Source organism: Xenopus tropicalis, chromosome 2 (assembly GCF_000004195.4).
Source record: "Xenopus tropicalis strain Nigerian chromosome 2, UCB_Xtro_10.0, whole genome shotgun sequence".
Classification (NCBI taxonomy): Eukaryota; Metazoa; Chordata; class Amphibia; order Anura; family Pipidae; genus Xenopus; species Xenopus tropicalis.
The window spans coordinates 47,032,859-47,050,843 of record NC_030678.2 but is presented as its reverse complement, the minus strand read 5'-3'; the positions used below and the strand labels follow the sequence as shown (position 1 = coordinate 47,050,843).

Below are 17,985 nucleotides of genomic sequence, written 5' to 3'. Positions count from 1 at the left end.
GGAACTTATTTATTGTCTGGGCCCATTCTTTGCAGGGATCTGGGAACTCTAATAGTTAAATGATTGAGGAAAACAAAATTGCATAATGTGAAAAGAGGAGGGAAAAATGCCAAACTACAGTATTAAAAATATATGATTATGCGCCTGATATACTTTGTACCAACTGGATTTGCCAGAAACAGCCCAGTGTGTAATTACCCACAGGAGAGACTAGTGCTCTATTTGCTTTTACCAGGGGGTAATCTTAATCACTCTTAGCACTTCCCACATTCCAGAAAAAAGATAAGGCTGGAGAAGTCTGGTGTCAAAATGGACCCCCTACTGTGCACGTTCACGTTACTTTCCAGGCACCACCTGCTGTCTAAAAACAGAATAACAGCCTAAGAAGGCTTTTTTTCCCCTGACACAGCAGGGAGATGGCACGAGATAACACAACAGGATAGCCTGTGTTATCTTGTAACTAGTTAAGTTTTGGGAAAACCTGCGCTTCATCTGTATCCACCCAGCAATCTTCCACTACTATAGACAAACCCTGAAGAAGAGTACTGTTTGTACTTGAAACGTTGGAGTTTTTTCAATAAACTTTTTTCTTTTGTACCGAGTCCCTGAGTGTGCGGTACTCTTTCTCTATATTTCTATTTTTACCTGCACTCAGGGCTGTTATTTTGGTGATGGGTGTGCTGCACTCTGTTCTCTCTCTCTCAATCTTTATATAGATATACAGTATATACAACTCCCAGAATCCCCAAATAGACTGCTGGAAGCTGAACATCTCTGCTACTTCAAAGTCACAGACACACAGATTTAAAGAAAAATGTTCAGTCCAGTGTTAATACCTGTCATGTGCAAGAAATGTCTTGTGTAGTGTTCATTAAAGGGGTTGTTCACCTTGATGTAGGGAATGATATTCTGAGACAATTTACCATTGGTCTTCATTTTTTATTATTTGTGTTTTTTTAATTATTTTACTGTGCAGTTCAAAATTCCAGCAGTTATCTGGTTGCTAAGGTCCAAAGTATCTTAGCAATCAGGAAGTTGCTATGGTAGACTGGCAATGAGAGGGGTCTGAATAGAAAGATAAGTAATAAAAAGTAACAATAATTATAAAATTGTAGTTTCAAAGAGCACATCGTTTTTTTTTAGTTTTTTGGTTATCAGCGTCAGTGACCCCTATTTGAAAGCTGGAAAGAATTAAAAGAAAAAGGCAAATAATTCAAAACCTTCCAAAAATAAAATAATGAAGACCAATTGTAAAGTTGCTTAGAATTGGCCATTCTATAACATTATAAAAGTTAACCTCCCCTTTTAATTGAGCCCTAAGACTTGCAATGCCCCCATTATAAATGCTATAAATGATTACCAAAGATATATGCAATATACAAAGTATATATATATATATAGTAGAACAGAGTGACAGCACTCACAGGAATTTTTCATAGTCAAAAAAATAGAGATAACAAAAACCGAGTTACGTTGAGGTGAGGTTTTATTGATCCTACGTTTCGGTTTCTTACTGGAACCTTCGTCAGGGATCCCTGATGAAGGTTCCAGTAAGAAACCGAAACATAGGATCAATAAAACCTCACCTCAACGTAACTCGATTTTTGTTATCTCTATTGTTTTGACTATGAAAAATTCCCATGAGTGCTGTCACTCTGTTCTACTGTTTTACATTTTTTGCTCTGGCACCCGGGTATCGAGAACACATTGAAGGAGTGCTTCCATAACTCGTATCTATCTATCTATCTATATATATATATATATATATATATATATATATGACATATTAGCCACTTACATTGCATGGAACTTATATAAAGTAAGTAAACAATATATAATTTGTTACATTTGATCTTAAGCTGTAGAATTCCTTATTCATGGCATAAATAAATAAGGTATGTGATCTATTATCCACAATGCTTGGAACCTGGGTTTTATTCTAACTTAGATCAGTATACCTAAAAATCATAAAATAAACCAAACAGTATTGTTTTACCACCAATATGGATTAATGCAGCTTAGTTAATGGCCAATAAGCACTCCATTAAAGCTATACATGCTGGTAAAATAATTGGAGAATGGCCAATAAACACTGTATTAACTCCACATATACTGGTAAGATCTCTGGAGAATAGCCAATATGCTTGGAATTGAGTTGGTATGCAGAGGGATGCCGCTTCTCAACTTCTTTATTTCTGTGAAAAAGCATCCCTTCCTGGGGAATGCAAGAGTCTTGAACTTTGTTTTTGTAATACCAGAACTATTGCTAGGAGAGACGTAGGAAAGAGATGGCGAAGTATTGAAAGCAGAAAAGAAGAAGAAAATAGGAGATACAAATAGAGGAAATTTAGATAGAGATAATAAAGGAAGGGAACAGCAGCACAAACGCTCCGAGAGTTAGTTCGATCGGTCCAATCATATTTTCCGTGACTTTTTCATACCTTGCGCAATTTTTTCTTATTTTCAGCGTGAGAAAATCGGATCGGTTTTGCCGCTGTTTACAATCATTCGGTATGAACATTTCGTGACTTTCGGATCGCCAATATGATATTATCGTGACTAATACGATTTTTTCATAAGCATTTTCGTGATATTTGCGATCTTCAGAAATTTTTGTTTCCAATCCGAATTTTTTCCATTCGGGATTTGAACTCGTGTTTTAATAAATCTGCCCCTAAGTAATAGCGAGAGGATGATACATATTTAAAGAATAAGTAAACCTTTTTTTTTTCTATCAGTAAAATTACTCTAAACAGCCTCCAGAATTACCTACCTTTGGCCCAGCATTCTCTCTGACCTGGTTCCTCAGTTAGAGGTTTATCGTTTTTCTTTGCTTCCTTGTGCAGAGTGAAGCCCCGCCCCCACTTCCTGCACAGGTAGTCGAAATGAAGAGAGAACTGAACAGGAAGTGGGGGCGGGCTTCACTCTGCACAAGGAAGTAAAGAAAAACGATAAACTTCTTAATGTGGGCTAATATAGAATATGCTTGGGTTGCACTGTAACTACACATCATAAGATTTAGGAAAGCGCCTGGTGAAACTTTATATAAGTCTTACAATTTATAGAAAAGCAAATTGCTTTTAACTCCCAAATCTGTGGGCTGTGGAATGCCCTTCCTAGTGATGTGGTAATGGCAGACTCTGTTAATGCCTTTAAGAGGGGCCTGGATGAGTTTTTGAACAAGCAGAATATCCAAGGCTATTGTGATACTAATATCTACAGTTAGTATTACTGGTTGTATATATAGTTTATGTATGTGAGTGTATAGATTGGTTAGTATAGGTTGTGTGCTGGGTTTTTTCAACCCTATGTAACTATGTAACTATCAGGTACAAATGTTTTTCTTATCATCAAAATTTAAAGGGCACCTATCGTCAAATACTGGCCTACCAGAGCCTGCAATCTGGTTAGGGAAAAAAAAATGCCCCCTCCATGTACTTGTTAGTTTACAGTTTAGTTCAGCAATGTTCAGTAATTCTTATGCAGATAATAAGTGGCTCTTCTGGTTTGCTCATTAGGTACATGATTTCATACACTTGTGCAAAATGAGTAAAAGCTGGGACACTATGCTTAGGGGTATATTTATCATGCTGTGATAAACAGTTCAAATCGAACTGCTGATAGGTTTCCATGGGCAACATCACCAGTAATGCTTCACTCTACTTTTTACACAGCATGATATATATTCCCCTAATTACAGTAGTGTTCAACCATGGCTGCCTGCACCAGTAGCTTCCCCCTGGTGTGGGGGGTTTATGTTACTTTATTGCCATGTTGCAGGGCTTTAGAACATACAATCAACGCTGGACCAAGAGAACTCAAATATTATGGGATACCAATGTCAATGGTACTATGGCGTACCAACATGTATTTATGGTGCCTAGATATGGTTTCTTCCAATATTTCATATTTGTTTCAGCATATCTCAACAGTGGGCCAATGTGCATCCATGAGCAGTCTGCATTTGAAGGGGAGTGCAACATTAAAAGGGTTAAACGTCAGAGAATTTTAGGATTACTATTAAAAAATGTTAATATTTAATCATATTGCAAAGAGAAAGTATACAGCAATGGGAGGATCCAAGGGATAAACAAGTTTGGGGATTTATGACTAAACTAGCCAGCAATGTGTCTTCTCCAGAGGAAAAGGTGAATGGTACAGGTACATACAGAGGGTCTCATGATTACTCGAATGTTTGTCCTTAGTACTAACAATCAAATGAAATAATTATTTTCTTGATTTTTGTTAGCAGTCAAAAGGGGCTGAAACAGTAATGAGTATTGCGCCTTGTACCCCCCTTAGATAATCCTCCCCAACATGTTACTGCAACATCTCATATAAAGGAGAACTAAAATCCAGTAAATAATACGGTTAGAATGCTGTTTTTTATATACTAAACATGCTATGCAAACCCAGAGGTTCAGCAGCTCTATAAGAGTAAGCATGTTGGCACACATGGTCCTGTCGCTTGTGGGAAATCTCCTCCCCAGTGGTTGCCAGAGCAACCAAAAATAACCTTTACTTGTGGTGATTTACATTCTTCCCTTTGCCAAGGAATTATGGGTCCCTTGTTGCCCACTGGTTGACAGATTCCCCACAAAATGTATTTCAAAACAGACTGTGTACTATAACCTTAATTATCTAGGCAAAAGTGTGAACAGGAAGGTCCCAATATATACAGTATATCGTATGTCCCTAAGCTCTGTAACTGACAGCAGCCCAGAGCATGGGCAGGGAATCAGCAGAAAAGATGGGGAGATCCTGCTAATGGGTTGTGTACTGGGTCCACTTTTGTTTAAATTGTTCATAAATGACTTAGGGGAGGGTATTATGAGTAATGTATCAGTGTTTGCAGATGACACAAAACTCCGCAGACCAGTCAATTCTATCCAGGATGTGGCATCCTTGCAGCAGGATCTTGACCAACTGGCAATCTGGGCAGCTAAGTGGCAGATGAGATTTAATGTGGATAAATGTAAGGTCATGCACCTGGGATGTAAAAATATGCAAGCCACTTATACCCTTAATGGGACTGCACTAGGCAAATCCATAATGGAGAAGGACCTTGGAGTCCTTGTAGATAATAAACTTGGCTGTAGCAAGCAATGCCAGGCAGCAACTGCAAGGGCAAACAAGGTTTTGAGCTGTATTAAAAGGGGTAGATTCACGGGAGGAGGGTGTTATTCTTCCCCTTTACAGAGCGCTGGTAAGGCCCCATCTAGAATATGCTGTTCAGTTCTGGTCTCCAGTGCTCAAACGGGACATGATTGAGTTAGAGAGGGTCCAGAGAAGGGCAACTAAGCTGGTAAAGGGTATGGAAAGTCTCAGTTATGAAGAAAGACTGGCCAAGTTGGGTCTGTTACACTGGAGAAGAGGCGCTTAAGGGGTGACATGAATATATAAGGGGATCATATAATAACCTTTCTAATGTTTTATTTACCAGTAGGTCCTTTCAACGGACACGAGGGCACCCACTCCGTTTAGAAGAAGGGAGATTCCATTTAAATATTCGGAAAGGATTTTTTACTGTGAGAGCTGTGAAGTTGTGGAATTCCCTCCCCAAATCAGTCGTACTAGCTGATACATTATATAGCTTTAAGAAGGGGCTGGATGGATTCTTAGCAAGTGAGGAAATACAGGGTTATGGGAGATAGCTCTCAGTACAAGTGAGGGAATACAGGGGTATGGGGGATAGCTCTCAGTACAAGTGAGGGAATACAGGGGTATGGGGGATAGCTCTCAGTACAAGTGAGGGAATACAGGGGTATGGGGGATAGCTCTCAGTACAAGTGAGGGAATACAGGGGTATGGGGGATAGCTCTCAGTACAAGTGAGTTAATACAGGGGTATGGGAGATAGCTCTCAGTACAAGTGAGGGAATACAGGGTATGGGAGATAGCTCTTAGTACAAGTTGATCCAGGGACTGGTCCGATTGTAATCTTGGAGTCAGGAAGGAATTTTTTCCCCTCTGCGGCAAATTAGAGAGGCTTCAGATGGGGTTTTTGCCTTCCTCTGGATCAACTAGTAGTTAGGCAGGTTATATATAGGCATTATGGTTGAACGTGATGGACGTATGACTTTTTTCAACCCAACTTACTATGTAAAGTTACTATGTAAAGTTACCATGTATTAATACATAAGCTGAAAACACAAGGTGTAGCACAGGGGTGGGCAAACTACGGCCCGCGGGCCACATCCGGCCCGTTGGCCTTTTTAATCCGGCCCGCCGACTCCGGGTCCCTTTAAATAATTTCTGTGCCCTGATTGGTTGCGCTTCGTGCGTGCTCGTGATGTCAATACGCAGGGAGCGCAACCATAAAAAAGGATGCAGTGTAGCATATCTAGTTTAAAAGAGACCTATCACACAGATAATTATAATTAGAGTCCTGTTCAAATTAAACATGAATTCCAAAATCTTTTTTATTAAAACATCCATACCTTGTTATAAATTCACTTTTACTTTCCATTCTGCACTCCTAATATTTACCCTCCCTCCTCGCTGTCTATAATTCTGTAGCTCTGTGCATGTGCATGAGGTCCTCCTATCTTACACTTACACAAAATTCTGGAATAATGCAAAGCTGCCTTGATAACAGCAGACCATTTGTAGAGAATATAACAAACAGATGGAAGGAAAAAGAGCAATAGGACAGCCACTGGCTAAGCAGAGAATAAGATGAAAAGTACAAACAGCTTCTACAGTTCATATCTCATTACATTCAACTGTTTTACTATTTCAGTGATAGATCAAGAGGTGCAATATAGCCATGGGTTACTGATGAACTAACATAAGCAGTAATTTTCCTCAATTTTTTCACAAAAAGTGGAATATTTCACATAAAATTATGTCCTTATATTCTTTTCCCCATGTAATAGATTTCAATCATAAAAACTTACAAAAATAAAAATCTAATTCAAAATGCAGGTTTTTAAACATCTTTTATGTTATAATGGACATTTCCTCTCGGTCTCTGCTCTCCGACAATGAACTGACTATGCCTCGAAGGTATTTCATTAACTCCATTCTTACATCCTCAGGGTCATCTTCCAGATTGGAATATATAAGGGTTAATTTAGCAAGGGCTGGAGCTGTAAAACAACAATAACCTACATTACAATCTGGTATAATTAAATATAGTCACACCAAACAACTTTAGGATCCTGTATGATATAAAACACCCATGTCTTTAACTGTGCAACAAACTCTTAAGGTGGCCATACACGGGCAGATTCTAGCTGCCAATTCAAGTCCTTCAGACCAATTCAGCAGCTTATCTGTATGTGTATGGGGACCCCTGACTGATATCTGGCCTAAAATTGGCCAGATGTTGGACAGGTTTGATTTTCTGCATTGATGCGGTCCTTGCTCCGACGGGTCCTTTTCCCAACAAATTACTCCAATATTGACCACCTTAGGTGAGCATATCAGTGGAAAGATCCTCATTGGAAATATCCCAAAGCTCTTAATAAGAAATGGCAGTTTCACATATAACACACAAATGAGTCAAGAAGCATAGACATCGCATCTGACAAATTTGCTTAATTTGGATTTCGTTTTTCTATACTACCACCTAGTGGCCCTAAAGAGGAGAAAAGATGAACTCGAATCATTCTAAAACATACCCCATTTATAAATATATCTTAATTATAAAGGTAATTTTTACAGTTTGGACTCATTTCAACTGCTATGCTTAAACTTATTTTTTTATGTTCTATACTGTATTAAAAATGTGCCGGCTTACATAAATTTAGACGTTCTCTTTCATCCCCTGACCCAGGCTTTTTATGTGCAATCAAAAGACACCGATTTTCCTGCAGTCGCTGCTTCTGGATAAAGTTTAAGTGCCACATTTCAATCTCTTTGAGATGACTAGGAATATCAGCACTGAAAACTATGATTACTCCATGTGAGTCTTTCATTATCACTGGCCAACAGCTCTCAAACCTATTTATAAGACAAGAATTAAGAGATGGTTCATTAAAAAAATGTGTCCATTATTTACATAAAAGTTATCTTCTACAGCTTTTGCCTTTAAAACATAAAAGCATTTAAACTGCAAACAAAGCAGTAGATACATATACATATAGCAGACCCACAATTGGCACCACCAACCTGTATCAATTCCTCTCCCCACCCCCAAACCACTACCTAAGCCTAACCTGGATGTCACGTAACACAGAAATAACATCACTCCAGGGACAAACAAAGTAGGTGTTAGAACTCACCATTTGATAAATATGCTTCTAAAAATCCCATAGGAATGAAAAGAACATGGTTGAGTTTTTATGTATTAAGCTTTAAACTCACATTTTGATAAATCTGCCCCCTAGACAACTACAGACTATTTGCAACTTATTTCCATGTACAAGGTTATATATAACCATAACCAATAATAACCTAGTAAATGTTGCCAAGCTACTTCCTTATTTATCTGACAAGTATATACCTACAAAATTACTACTTTCTAAACACCTATGGCATAATAACTAGCACATATTGAAAAATCTCTCCTAATATAGCCGACACCTCACCCGTTGCCCTGATTAAAACAAATGGCAAAAACTATGTTTAGTACATGCCCTTTTCATTGACCTCATGTTGAACAAGGGGATTTACTGCACTTTAAAATATCTACTACGTTTTGATAATGATTTCAGTTCTCCTATTACTGGGATTTTTCATTTATATGCAACAAAGCTTTGCTGAAACCATTATTTTGAGATTGATATCAGCATTTCTAATGGAGCTCCTATTAATGTTACTTACTTTGAATCTCCCCCACAGTCCCAAAGTTCCACTTCACAAGAGGAGCCTTTATTTCCATTTGGACATTCAAATTCTAGAATTCTAAAAAAAAAAAAAGTATTAAAGGGATAACAAATAAAATACAGCTATTATATACAATACAGCTATTATATTGATTGGGAAATGTAAAAATCATAAAGAAACCTTAACCAAATATAAGAAATTAGAACTGGACCAGTGACAGAAAACTATTACCTTACACCTTGAGTGGGGTTGTATTCGCCACCTATTGTTTCTGTTGCATCAGATATAAAATTGGCCAAAATGGTTTTACCGCTCTGCAAATGAAAAACAATCAAATCAGTTCCATCAACAAATCCTCATAAAATTATATATTCCAGGTCTCTAGCATACGCAATATTTTATGCAGTATCTAATGTAACTTAAACGGAGAGAGGTATAAGAGCAGATGTCCTAGTTTTTTTCTGGACGGTATTTTTACCCAGTTAAGGATATATATTTATTTATATCTATATATTCATTTTTGGGGTTTTAGATACCTGTGCAGCGATATTATTTAGTGAAGGATTGGTAGAACCATCCTGCTTTGCAACCGATTTGTTTTATTTGTCTACTCAAGGTATGTTTAAAACTGTGTACTTCCTTAGAGCTCTTGCATACAAGCAAATGCTAGGTAAAGCATGAAACACGTAAAGCTAAGATTATATTGTATCAGCTTCAATAAACAAATTTACAAGCCTGGGATGTTTTGGAAAGCATGCCACATTCCTGAATTGAATACAAACACGTGTTCAGAACCCCCCAACGTCCAGTGGGTGCATCCCCGAAAAATCAGTCTTAAAGGAACAGTTACACCAAAAAATTAAAAGTATAATAATATAATGTACTGCTGCCCTGCATTGCTACAACTGGTGTGTTTGCCTCAGAAAGACTACTATAGTTTATATAAGTAAGCTGCTGTGTAACCATGGGGGCAGCCATTCAAAGGAGAAAAGGCACAGGTTACTTAGCAGATAACAGATAAACCCCCATTATATGGGGCTTATCTACTAGTTATCTGCTATGTAACTTGTGCCTTTTCTCCTTTTTTCCGGCTTGAATGGCTGCCCCCGTGGCTACACAGCAGCTAATTTATATAGTAGCTTTTCTGTAGCAAAAACACCAGTTTTTTGCAGAGCAACAGCACATTATATTTTAATTACTTTAAAACACTTAAATTTTTTGATGTTACAGTTCCTTTAAGAAAAAATTCCCCTTATAGAGAGAAAAGGTTGATAAATATATATTTCCCCTGCATTTTCTACAGACAACAATTTATGTGCTAAAGAGAGCACATAAAATGTTTTTTCCGCTGATACCATGTAAGTAAAGAACTTATGCTCTACAATTCCATCTCCATCAGAACTAGTGCAGAGGTTACCATCTGCATCGCTCACAAAAAGCAGAATTAGATAAATGAGGAAACACAGTGTGAATAAAGATATAAGCAGTTAGGGGAAATGAAAGCCCCACAGGCACCCCTTTGGTACCCCAGTTCTTTACCCCAGTTCAACATGTTTCAAATGCAATCAGTGCTGTCCAGCAACATGTATTTATTCGTGTCCCTGGATTTTTAAGCAATCTGGTCACCCTAAAGCAGTGGCTCGTGAGCAACATGCTTCTCACCAACCCCTTGGATGTTGCTCCCAGTGGCAACAAAGCAGGTGCTTATTTTTGAACTCTTGGCTTGGAGGCAAGTTTTGGTTGAATAAAAAACCTGGAGTATTGCCAAACAGAGCCCCCTGTAGGCTGCCAATACAGATATGGGCTACCAAATAGCCAATCACAGCCCTTATTTGGCACCACCAGGAACTTGTTTGTGTTACTCCCCAAATCTTTGCCCTGTCCTAAAGTAACCAGATAAAAGTCCAGAAAACATTCACGCTATAATGGAAATGCATTTTCCATGAGAGATGGAATTTTACAGCGAAATTAACACAAAAAGTAACTAATACAATGAAACTGCAGAGACCATTGCATTCCCAGAATGCACTGGTGCCCTAATAGTGTATCTATGTGCCTCTCTAGCCCCCACACTCTACCAGTGTTACTCGTGTTAAAATTAAAATTATCACAATGCTGCAGCACTTCCGGTTTTTCCATCCGTACCTCCGTGGGTCCAACGACAAGCACTTTCGCCTTAAACATGTTATTCAGTCTTTGATATCACAGGGTATGTGGAGTTTTACCTGTAAGATAAAGCAAAGTTAGTGCATAGCATATGTGTTATGGGGAAGGGACAGAATGACAATTCCAGCAGTGTTTTGAAGAAAAACAGATCGCATTTCTATGATCTGGGAACAGCGTCCCTTAATAGGTTGTATTATTGGCCCTGAACAGTAGAAGGAATTGTGGGAAGGAACAGCTAGGGGAGAGGCGGCAATGCGAGCCGGAGAGTGAGTGTAAGCGAGATAACAACACCCAATTACCCCGTGTAAGACGGAAATGTGTCCTCAAACCTGAGCAGCGGAGAGCCGATATACCGGGAGGCCAAAACACCGGCGTCTGGATGTTTCCATGGCTGCGGCTCTCCTATTGGCTGAGACAACTTCCACAGACACAGTCTGCTGATTGGTTGGAGCCGTTTCCTTAGAAACAATTATGTAGGCCATTGTTGCGTTACGTAGCAATCGGTATGTGTGTTCTTGAAGTAGTACTAACCGAGCCCATGTGACATATGTGTGTTACAGGTGCTGCAAACTGTATTTCGCTTCCAGCTGCACAAACTGTTCGCTCATTTGTGCGGTGGCTCCAGTCAAACACTAATTACGCCATTGTGATAGAGGAGGGGGCATGGATTGTGTCGGTGGGCAGAGGAAAGGCGTATGGGAGAGAAGTGTGTTACTTAGTTATGTTGAGCCCGTCATTGGCGTTTCCCGTTACCACGTTATCTGTGCCCTGACTTACGGCTTAAAGGGCAATTTCAGCAAAACTGTAATAACACACAAAACAAGGCCCCCCAACCCCTCAGAAATGTGTTCAAACTTTACATAACCTGCCAAATTTTGTAAAATGGGAGTGGTATTTAGGGGGTTTTGTTTAAAATGGGCGTGGTACAAAAGTGTCGCGGCATGTAGGAATTGTATCAATTCAGGCGATTTATGAAACTCAGGGCAAGGTGGAAATGGCAAAAAGTAGGTGCAAACCCCCCAAAATTGTTTACATTTTTCACCCTACCTGTATGTTGCTCCAGAGAAGCTGGTGTTTTCTATTATGGAAGTAAAACAGAGAAAAGAATGAATGCGATGAAATCTAATTTGTATAGGCTGCTTAATATTAGACAATGGTCTTCTTGTTCTTTTTGTTGTCTGAACTGTGGAATTAAGGAAAAACTATACCCCAATGTCCGGTTTCTTTAAAAATATATTGCATAAACAAGCTCATAAGTAAAACCCTGCTTCATCTAAATAAACCATTTTCATGAAAATATACTTTTTTAGTAGTATGTGCCATTGGGTACTCCTAAATAGAAAATTGCCATTTTAAGAATTCACAGTGCACACAAACAAGCCAAGGCACACATACTGCTAGGCCCCATCAGCCAATGAATGGACAGAGTTCCGTCTTTTGCTTCCACACTACTTCCTGTTACAGTTAGAGCTGCATCACTTCCTGTTAGGTGATCTCTGAGGGAACACACAGCCCACCACTAAATGGTGGCTCAAGGGAAAGGACGTAAAAGGACAATATTTAGTTATATATATATTCCAGTTTGGCGAGATAGGTCACTTAACATGAAATAAACCATCTATTAGTTAAGTATTTGTACTGGGGGTATAGTTTTCTTTTAATACACCAAAAGGGCTTTTTATGGAGTCATTAATATAAACGTGAAAATATTTTTTGACCTCTTGGTGCTGCTACAGTACTTTCCAGTTCTGATAAAACTCACTTGTGCAGCTGCCAGATAACATTTCTTGAGTTTATTTTCTGTTTGCTATTCCATGCCATAATATATTTTGTCTCAAAACACTATTTTTTTTTATATTCCTGTCTAAATTACAGTATTTCTGTTGCAAACAAGTGTTCTGCTCACTTCATGCAATGTAAATTTGCTGTTATTTCCCTACCTGACTCAGTACAAATAAGGCAACTGCCCCTTGGGGCTGACTCTCATTCTGTGGATAAATGCAGGCCGAGACTAAGTCCCTGTGCTAGCATCAGCCTTTTCCTGTGTGTGCCCCTGATGGCACTGGATTAGCCCCGGTACAAGAAGTGGAGTTTGGAGTTGAAATGTCATGCGTTTCAGTGCTGGATTAGCCACGTGTGGCATTAGGGTTGTTACCTTGTGGCAAGTACTTTACCCGCTGGGGTGGGGATGGGTTTGTGATGTAATGGCCACGGCAGTGATACAAACAGGGTGGGCTTTGCCATCGGGATCACTATCGGAGGGGAATATGTGAGTTCAGCATGTAGTGGGGGAGTTCAGTCCTGTCTGACCCTGCCAGCCTATGGCTGAAATAGACACATACTGTATGGACAGAATTATCAACACTGGAATTTAAGCATTATCGAAATTTGAGCTAATTTATTAAAATATAAATATTAAATATATAAAAACATTACAATGCAAATCAGACACAATGAAATCTCATTTTGCCCTTCATTTTCAGGTCTGCCCAATTTCCAATTAGTCCCGGAAACTGAAATTGAAAAATAGCTTGAATTTTGAAAATGGAACTCCTTTTGACTGTATAAACTTGACCGCATGTAGGTGACAAATAATTTTTGAGTTTATTTTTTTTGTGCTTAATAAATCTTGAAAATTTGAGTTTCGAAACTGAAAATTTTTGCTGCAAAAAACACAGATCACAGTAAAAAGTTAACTTTGAATATTGATAAACCTGCCCCACAGACAACATGACCAAGCAGATTCTGCTGTGATTTGGGCATTGATAAAGTCTTAACTAGCTACAAACCATGTATTTTTTTACTGAATAATTTACAACATGTAGATACCATTATACAGTGTGAATGCCATTATAATTAAGGGACTTAATGTGAATGTATTCCAAATGATTTTGCTGTCAACATTTATCTTTCCAATTATAGATATGTGGCTATTTAATATTCATTTTTATTGTTCTCTTTTGCATCACTGCATTGCCCATGATGCTCGTCTTCCTGTGTTTAATGGGTAATGTTAGTACTTTCCAGTAGGGACTGGATGTACGTTCAGCAGCAATCACTGATGGCCATCTGTAAACTTGATTCTTTATGGAGAGAGCCCCAATGACTTTCACTACAAAGGGCTCCACGGATGCTCTGCATTAAAAAGCTATTTGTAGGAAATTGGGTAAGGTGCTTTTTGTACACACTTTAGAAAGGAATTTATATAAAAGCTTTTTGTAGGCATTTAATAAGAAGTAGTAAAAAAAATTGGCCCATTTTCTGTGCCATCTAAGGAGTTCTTATAGCATATATAGACCGAGTGCTCTAATTAAGAAACACTAGCATTACATTTCATGCTGCTAGGATGTGAAAGAGCATACATTTAGGGGCTGATTTACTAACCCACGAATCCGAATTGGAAAATTTCCGATTGGTAAACGAACATTTTGCGACTTTTTCGTATTTTTTGCTTTTTTTTCGTAGCCGTTACGACTTTTTCGTAAATTGTCGCAACTTTTTCGCAACCATTACGACTTGCGCGAATTGTCGCAAATTTTTCGTAGCCGTTACGATTTGCTCGTATCTTGTTGCGACTTTTTCATATTGAGCGCTCGTAAACTGCGGGCAAAACTTTCAGACTTAGCATGATTTTGGAAGCCTCCCATAGGACTCAATGGCACTCTGCAGCTCCAACCTGGCCCAAGAAAAGTCACGATACTAAAGCTTGAATGAATCCGAAACTTTCATACTCGGCGCGAAGGCTACGAAAAAGTTGCAACATTTAGCGCAATTCGTAACGGCTACAAAAAAGTCGCGACATTATGCGAAAAAGTCGTAACGGCTACAAAAAAATCACGACAATTTCCGAAAAAATCGCAAAATACCGATCATTACGAAAAAAACGCATTCGGATGCCTTCGGGCCGTTCGTGGATTAGTAAATGTGCCACTTAGGATCCAAAGTGAAATGGGCACAAGATTGTATTTACCTTTAATGATAATTACAGGCATGGGTCCTTGGACCTGTTATCCAGAATGCTTGGGACCTGGTGTTTTCTGGATAAGGGGTAGCCGTTACGATTTGCTCGTATATTGTCGCGACTTTTTCGTATTGAGCGCTCGTAAACGGCGGGCAAACCTTTCAGACTTTGCATGATTTTGGAAGCCTCCCATAGGACTCAATGGCACTCTGCAGCTCCAACCTGGCCCAAGGAAAGTCACAATACTGAAGCTTGAATGAATCCGAAACTTTCATACTCGGCGCGACGGCTACGAAAAAGTCGCGACAATTCGTGCAAATCGTAATGGCTACGAAAAAGGCGCAACAATTTACGGAAAAGTCGTAACGGCTACGAAAAAGTTGCAACAATTTATGGAAAAATCGCAAAATACCGATCATTATGAAAAAAACGCATTCGGATGCCTTCGGAGGGGACTGACATGAAACAGCAATCTGTCAACTCTCAAGGAACAGCTAAAGCAAAAGATATGTGGGTTGTGTTACATCCCCAAAAGTGAACAGTACACAATGGAATTTTGATTCCATCTACTGATGGGTCAGTGTGGGTCCATTCCCATTGCTGTAGGTGGTTCACCCTGTAAATCTCTAAGCATGCCATACAATTTAAAAGGGCTATCAGTGCATTAACTAGAGATTGTGGGCTCCCCTTGCAGACACTGCTTGCATTGGAATCTCTATAAGGGTTGGGCAGGGGGCATATATATATATATTACATTTTCTATGAAAAAAAAACAAAACATTTTTGGGTGGAAGTAAGGTTGCAAGTTCATGTAAATGTAAAAATGCTTTTAGAATATCCAGCAGAAGAGCTGCACTGATTGTAATTAACTGAAATTAAGTCAGCTTGAAATCACTATAAGCCAATAATTTGCAATTATTTGATGTGTCCCCGATTGTTCAAGTTGTTTGAAATGTAGAGTAAGCTTAAATTACAAATAGGTTGTTGTTAAAGAATATGGCCTTGCAAAATTTCAATCAAAAATGTCTACTGAAAAAAAAATACAATACACACCATAGCTACCAAAGAGGTAGCATTTACTGGTCTGCTGGTTGAAAAGAATTCTATTATATGTTGTTCTAGAACAGTAACAGCAAAAAAATTTATTAAAAAAATAAAAACTACACCCTCTAACTAATACCCATGTCCAGCTGCATTGTATTTATTTACCTTCTATTTGGCAAAAAAATCCCAAGTAAATCTCCTCACCATGGTATGGATACAGTTTTGAAGAAAGGTGATATGGCGACTAGCCCCTCAGTGTGTGCGCGCCCCCGACATCTCTCCTGTTTACATGACATCCGGCTGTAACCAGGAAGTGCAGCGTTGCCCTGCTGAAACAAGCTGAAGGGATGGCCGGTGGGAGGAGAGGCAGACAGATGGAATGGCTGCTGAAGGGGAGAAAGGCTGGCCGGTGGGAGGAGATGCAGACAGATGGAATGGCTGCTGAAGGGGAGACAGGCTGGCCGGTGGGAGGAGATGCAGACAGATGGAATGGCTGCTGAAGGGGAGAAAGGCTGGCCGGTGGGAGGAGAGGCAGACAGATGGAATGGCTGCTGAAGGGGAGACACCTGACAGGCTGGCCGGCGGGAGGAGAGGCAGACAGATGGAATGGCTGCTGAAGGGCGAGAAACGCTGCTGGGATCAGAACAGGAGCAATGTTTGTGTCAGTGCTCTTCATATAGCAACAGAAAGCAGGCTTTGTACCTGTAAGGATTGCAACACATTTAGGATTTGTGTTTTCGGCTACATATCAGCACTATATAAAGAAAGTCTTTAGCTGACTATTTTCTGAAATCTGGATATGCAAATTAGGCATTGATTTGGTTCAGGCTTTCACTATAATATTTTGGGGAAGATTTAAGATTCAGCAAAATCAATGATGAAATAATGGATTCAGTGCATCCCTTGTATATGCGGTCAACAATGGCAGAAGAAGATATTTGGAGAATCAAGACAGGGGTACTAGTGTTCTGATATATTTCCTTTCCTGACATTTAGCCATTGATCCTCTACTTGCCAGAAATTCACGTTTGGTTGTTTGGAGCCTAAATTAGTCTATGCTCAGGTAAAAATGGAGTTTGAACAGAAAGTGAGATGGTATTTAGAGTACAAGCCTAATTTTTAAGCCAGAGGCAACAGGCAAGGCAAGAAAAATGGCCATAAAGTATCTTGTGTCATACCTCCCAACTGTCCCGCTTTACGCGGGACAGTCCCGATTTTGCTACCCCGTCCCGCTGTCCCGGATAGCCGCCGATCTGTCCCGCTTTTAAAGGTCTCCCGCATGACGTCACACGCACGTTTTCCCTTAGCGCCGCAGTTCTGCTCAGTTCAGTTCTAACATAAAGTCCTTCACAGTGCAGAAGCTGCGGCGCTAACAGGTGCGTGTGACGTCACGAGGAGGAGAAGGAGAGCCCTGGGGCGCAGCCGGATGGTGGTAGGAGCAGGGGGATGCTGGGGAAGACACTGGAGGTAAGGGGCAGCTGGAGAATGTTGGGGAGGACGCTGGGGGGAGCTTGAGAATGTTGGGGAGGATGCTGGGGGGAGCTTGAGAATATTGGGGAGGACGCTGGGGGGAGCTTGAGAATGTTGGGGAGGACGCTGGGGGAAGCTGGAGAATGTTGGGGAGGACGCTGGGAGGAGCTGGAGGATGTTGGGGAGGACGCTGGGGGAAGCTGGAGAATGTTGGGGAGGACGCTAGGGGAAGCTGAAGGATGTTGGGGAGGACGCTGGGGGAAGCTGAAGGATGTTGGGGAGGACGCTGGGGGAAGCTGAAGGATGTTGGGGAGGAAGCTGGGGGGAGCTGGAGGATGTTGGGGAGGACGCTGGGGGGAGCTGGAGGATGTTGGGGAGGACGCTGGGGGAAGCTGAAGGATGTTGGGGAGGACGCTGGGAGGAGCTGGAGGAAGGTAAGGGGCAGCTGGAGGATGTTGGGTGGATGCTGGGGGGAGCTGGAGGAAGGTAAGGGGCAGCTGGAGGATGTTGGGTGGATGCTGGGGGGAGCTGGAGGATGTTGGGTGGATGCTGGGGGGAGCTGAAGGATGTTGG

The 17,985-nt window shown here is 40.3% G+C and overlaps 1 protein-coding gene across 7 annotated transcripts; it reads right to left on the bottom strand.

The window, feature by feature from the left end:
- Positions 1-6,403: 6,403 nt before the first annotated feature.
- ift22 (intraflagellar transport 22) lies at positions 6,404-16,274 on the bottom strand. Of its 7 annotated transcripts, none has more exons than XM_012956851.3 (7): positions 16,108-16,273; positions 11,985-12,015; positions 10,917-10,996; positions 9,003-9,085; positions 8,769-8,849; positions 7,744-7,946; positions 6,404-7,090 (listed from the first exon to the last, which is right to left on the bottom strand). In XM_012956851.3, exons 3-7 carry the CDS (start codon positions 10,953-10,955, stop codon positions 6,942-6,944), a joined length of 555 nt encoding a protein of 184 aa, XP_012812305.1. In that variant the 5' UTR covers positions 10,956-10,996; positions 11,985-12,015; positions 16,108-16,273; the 3' UTR covers positions 6,404-6,941.
- Between the last annotated feature and the right edge of the window lie 1,711 nt (positions 16,275-17,985).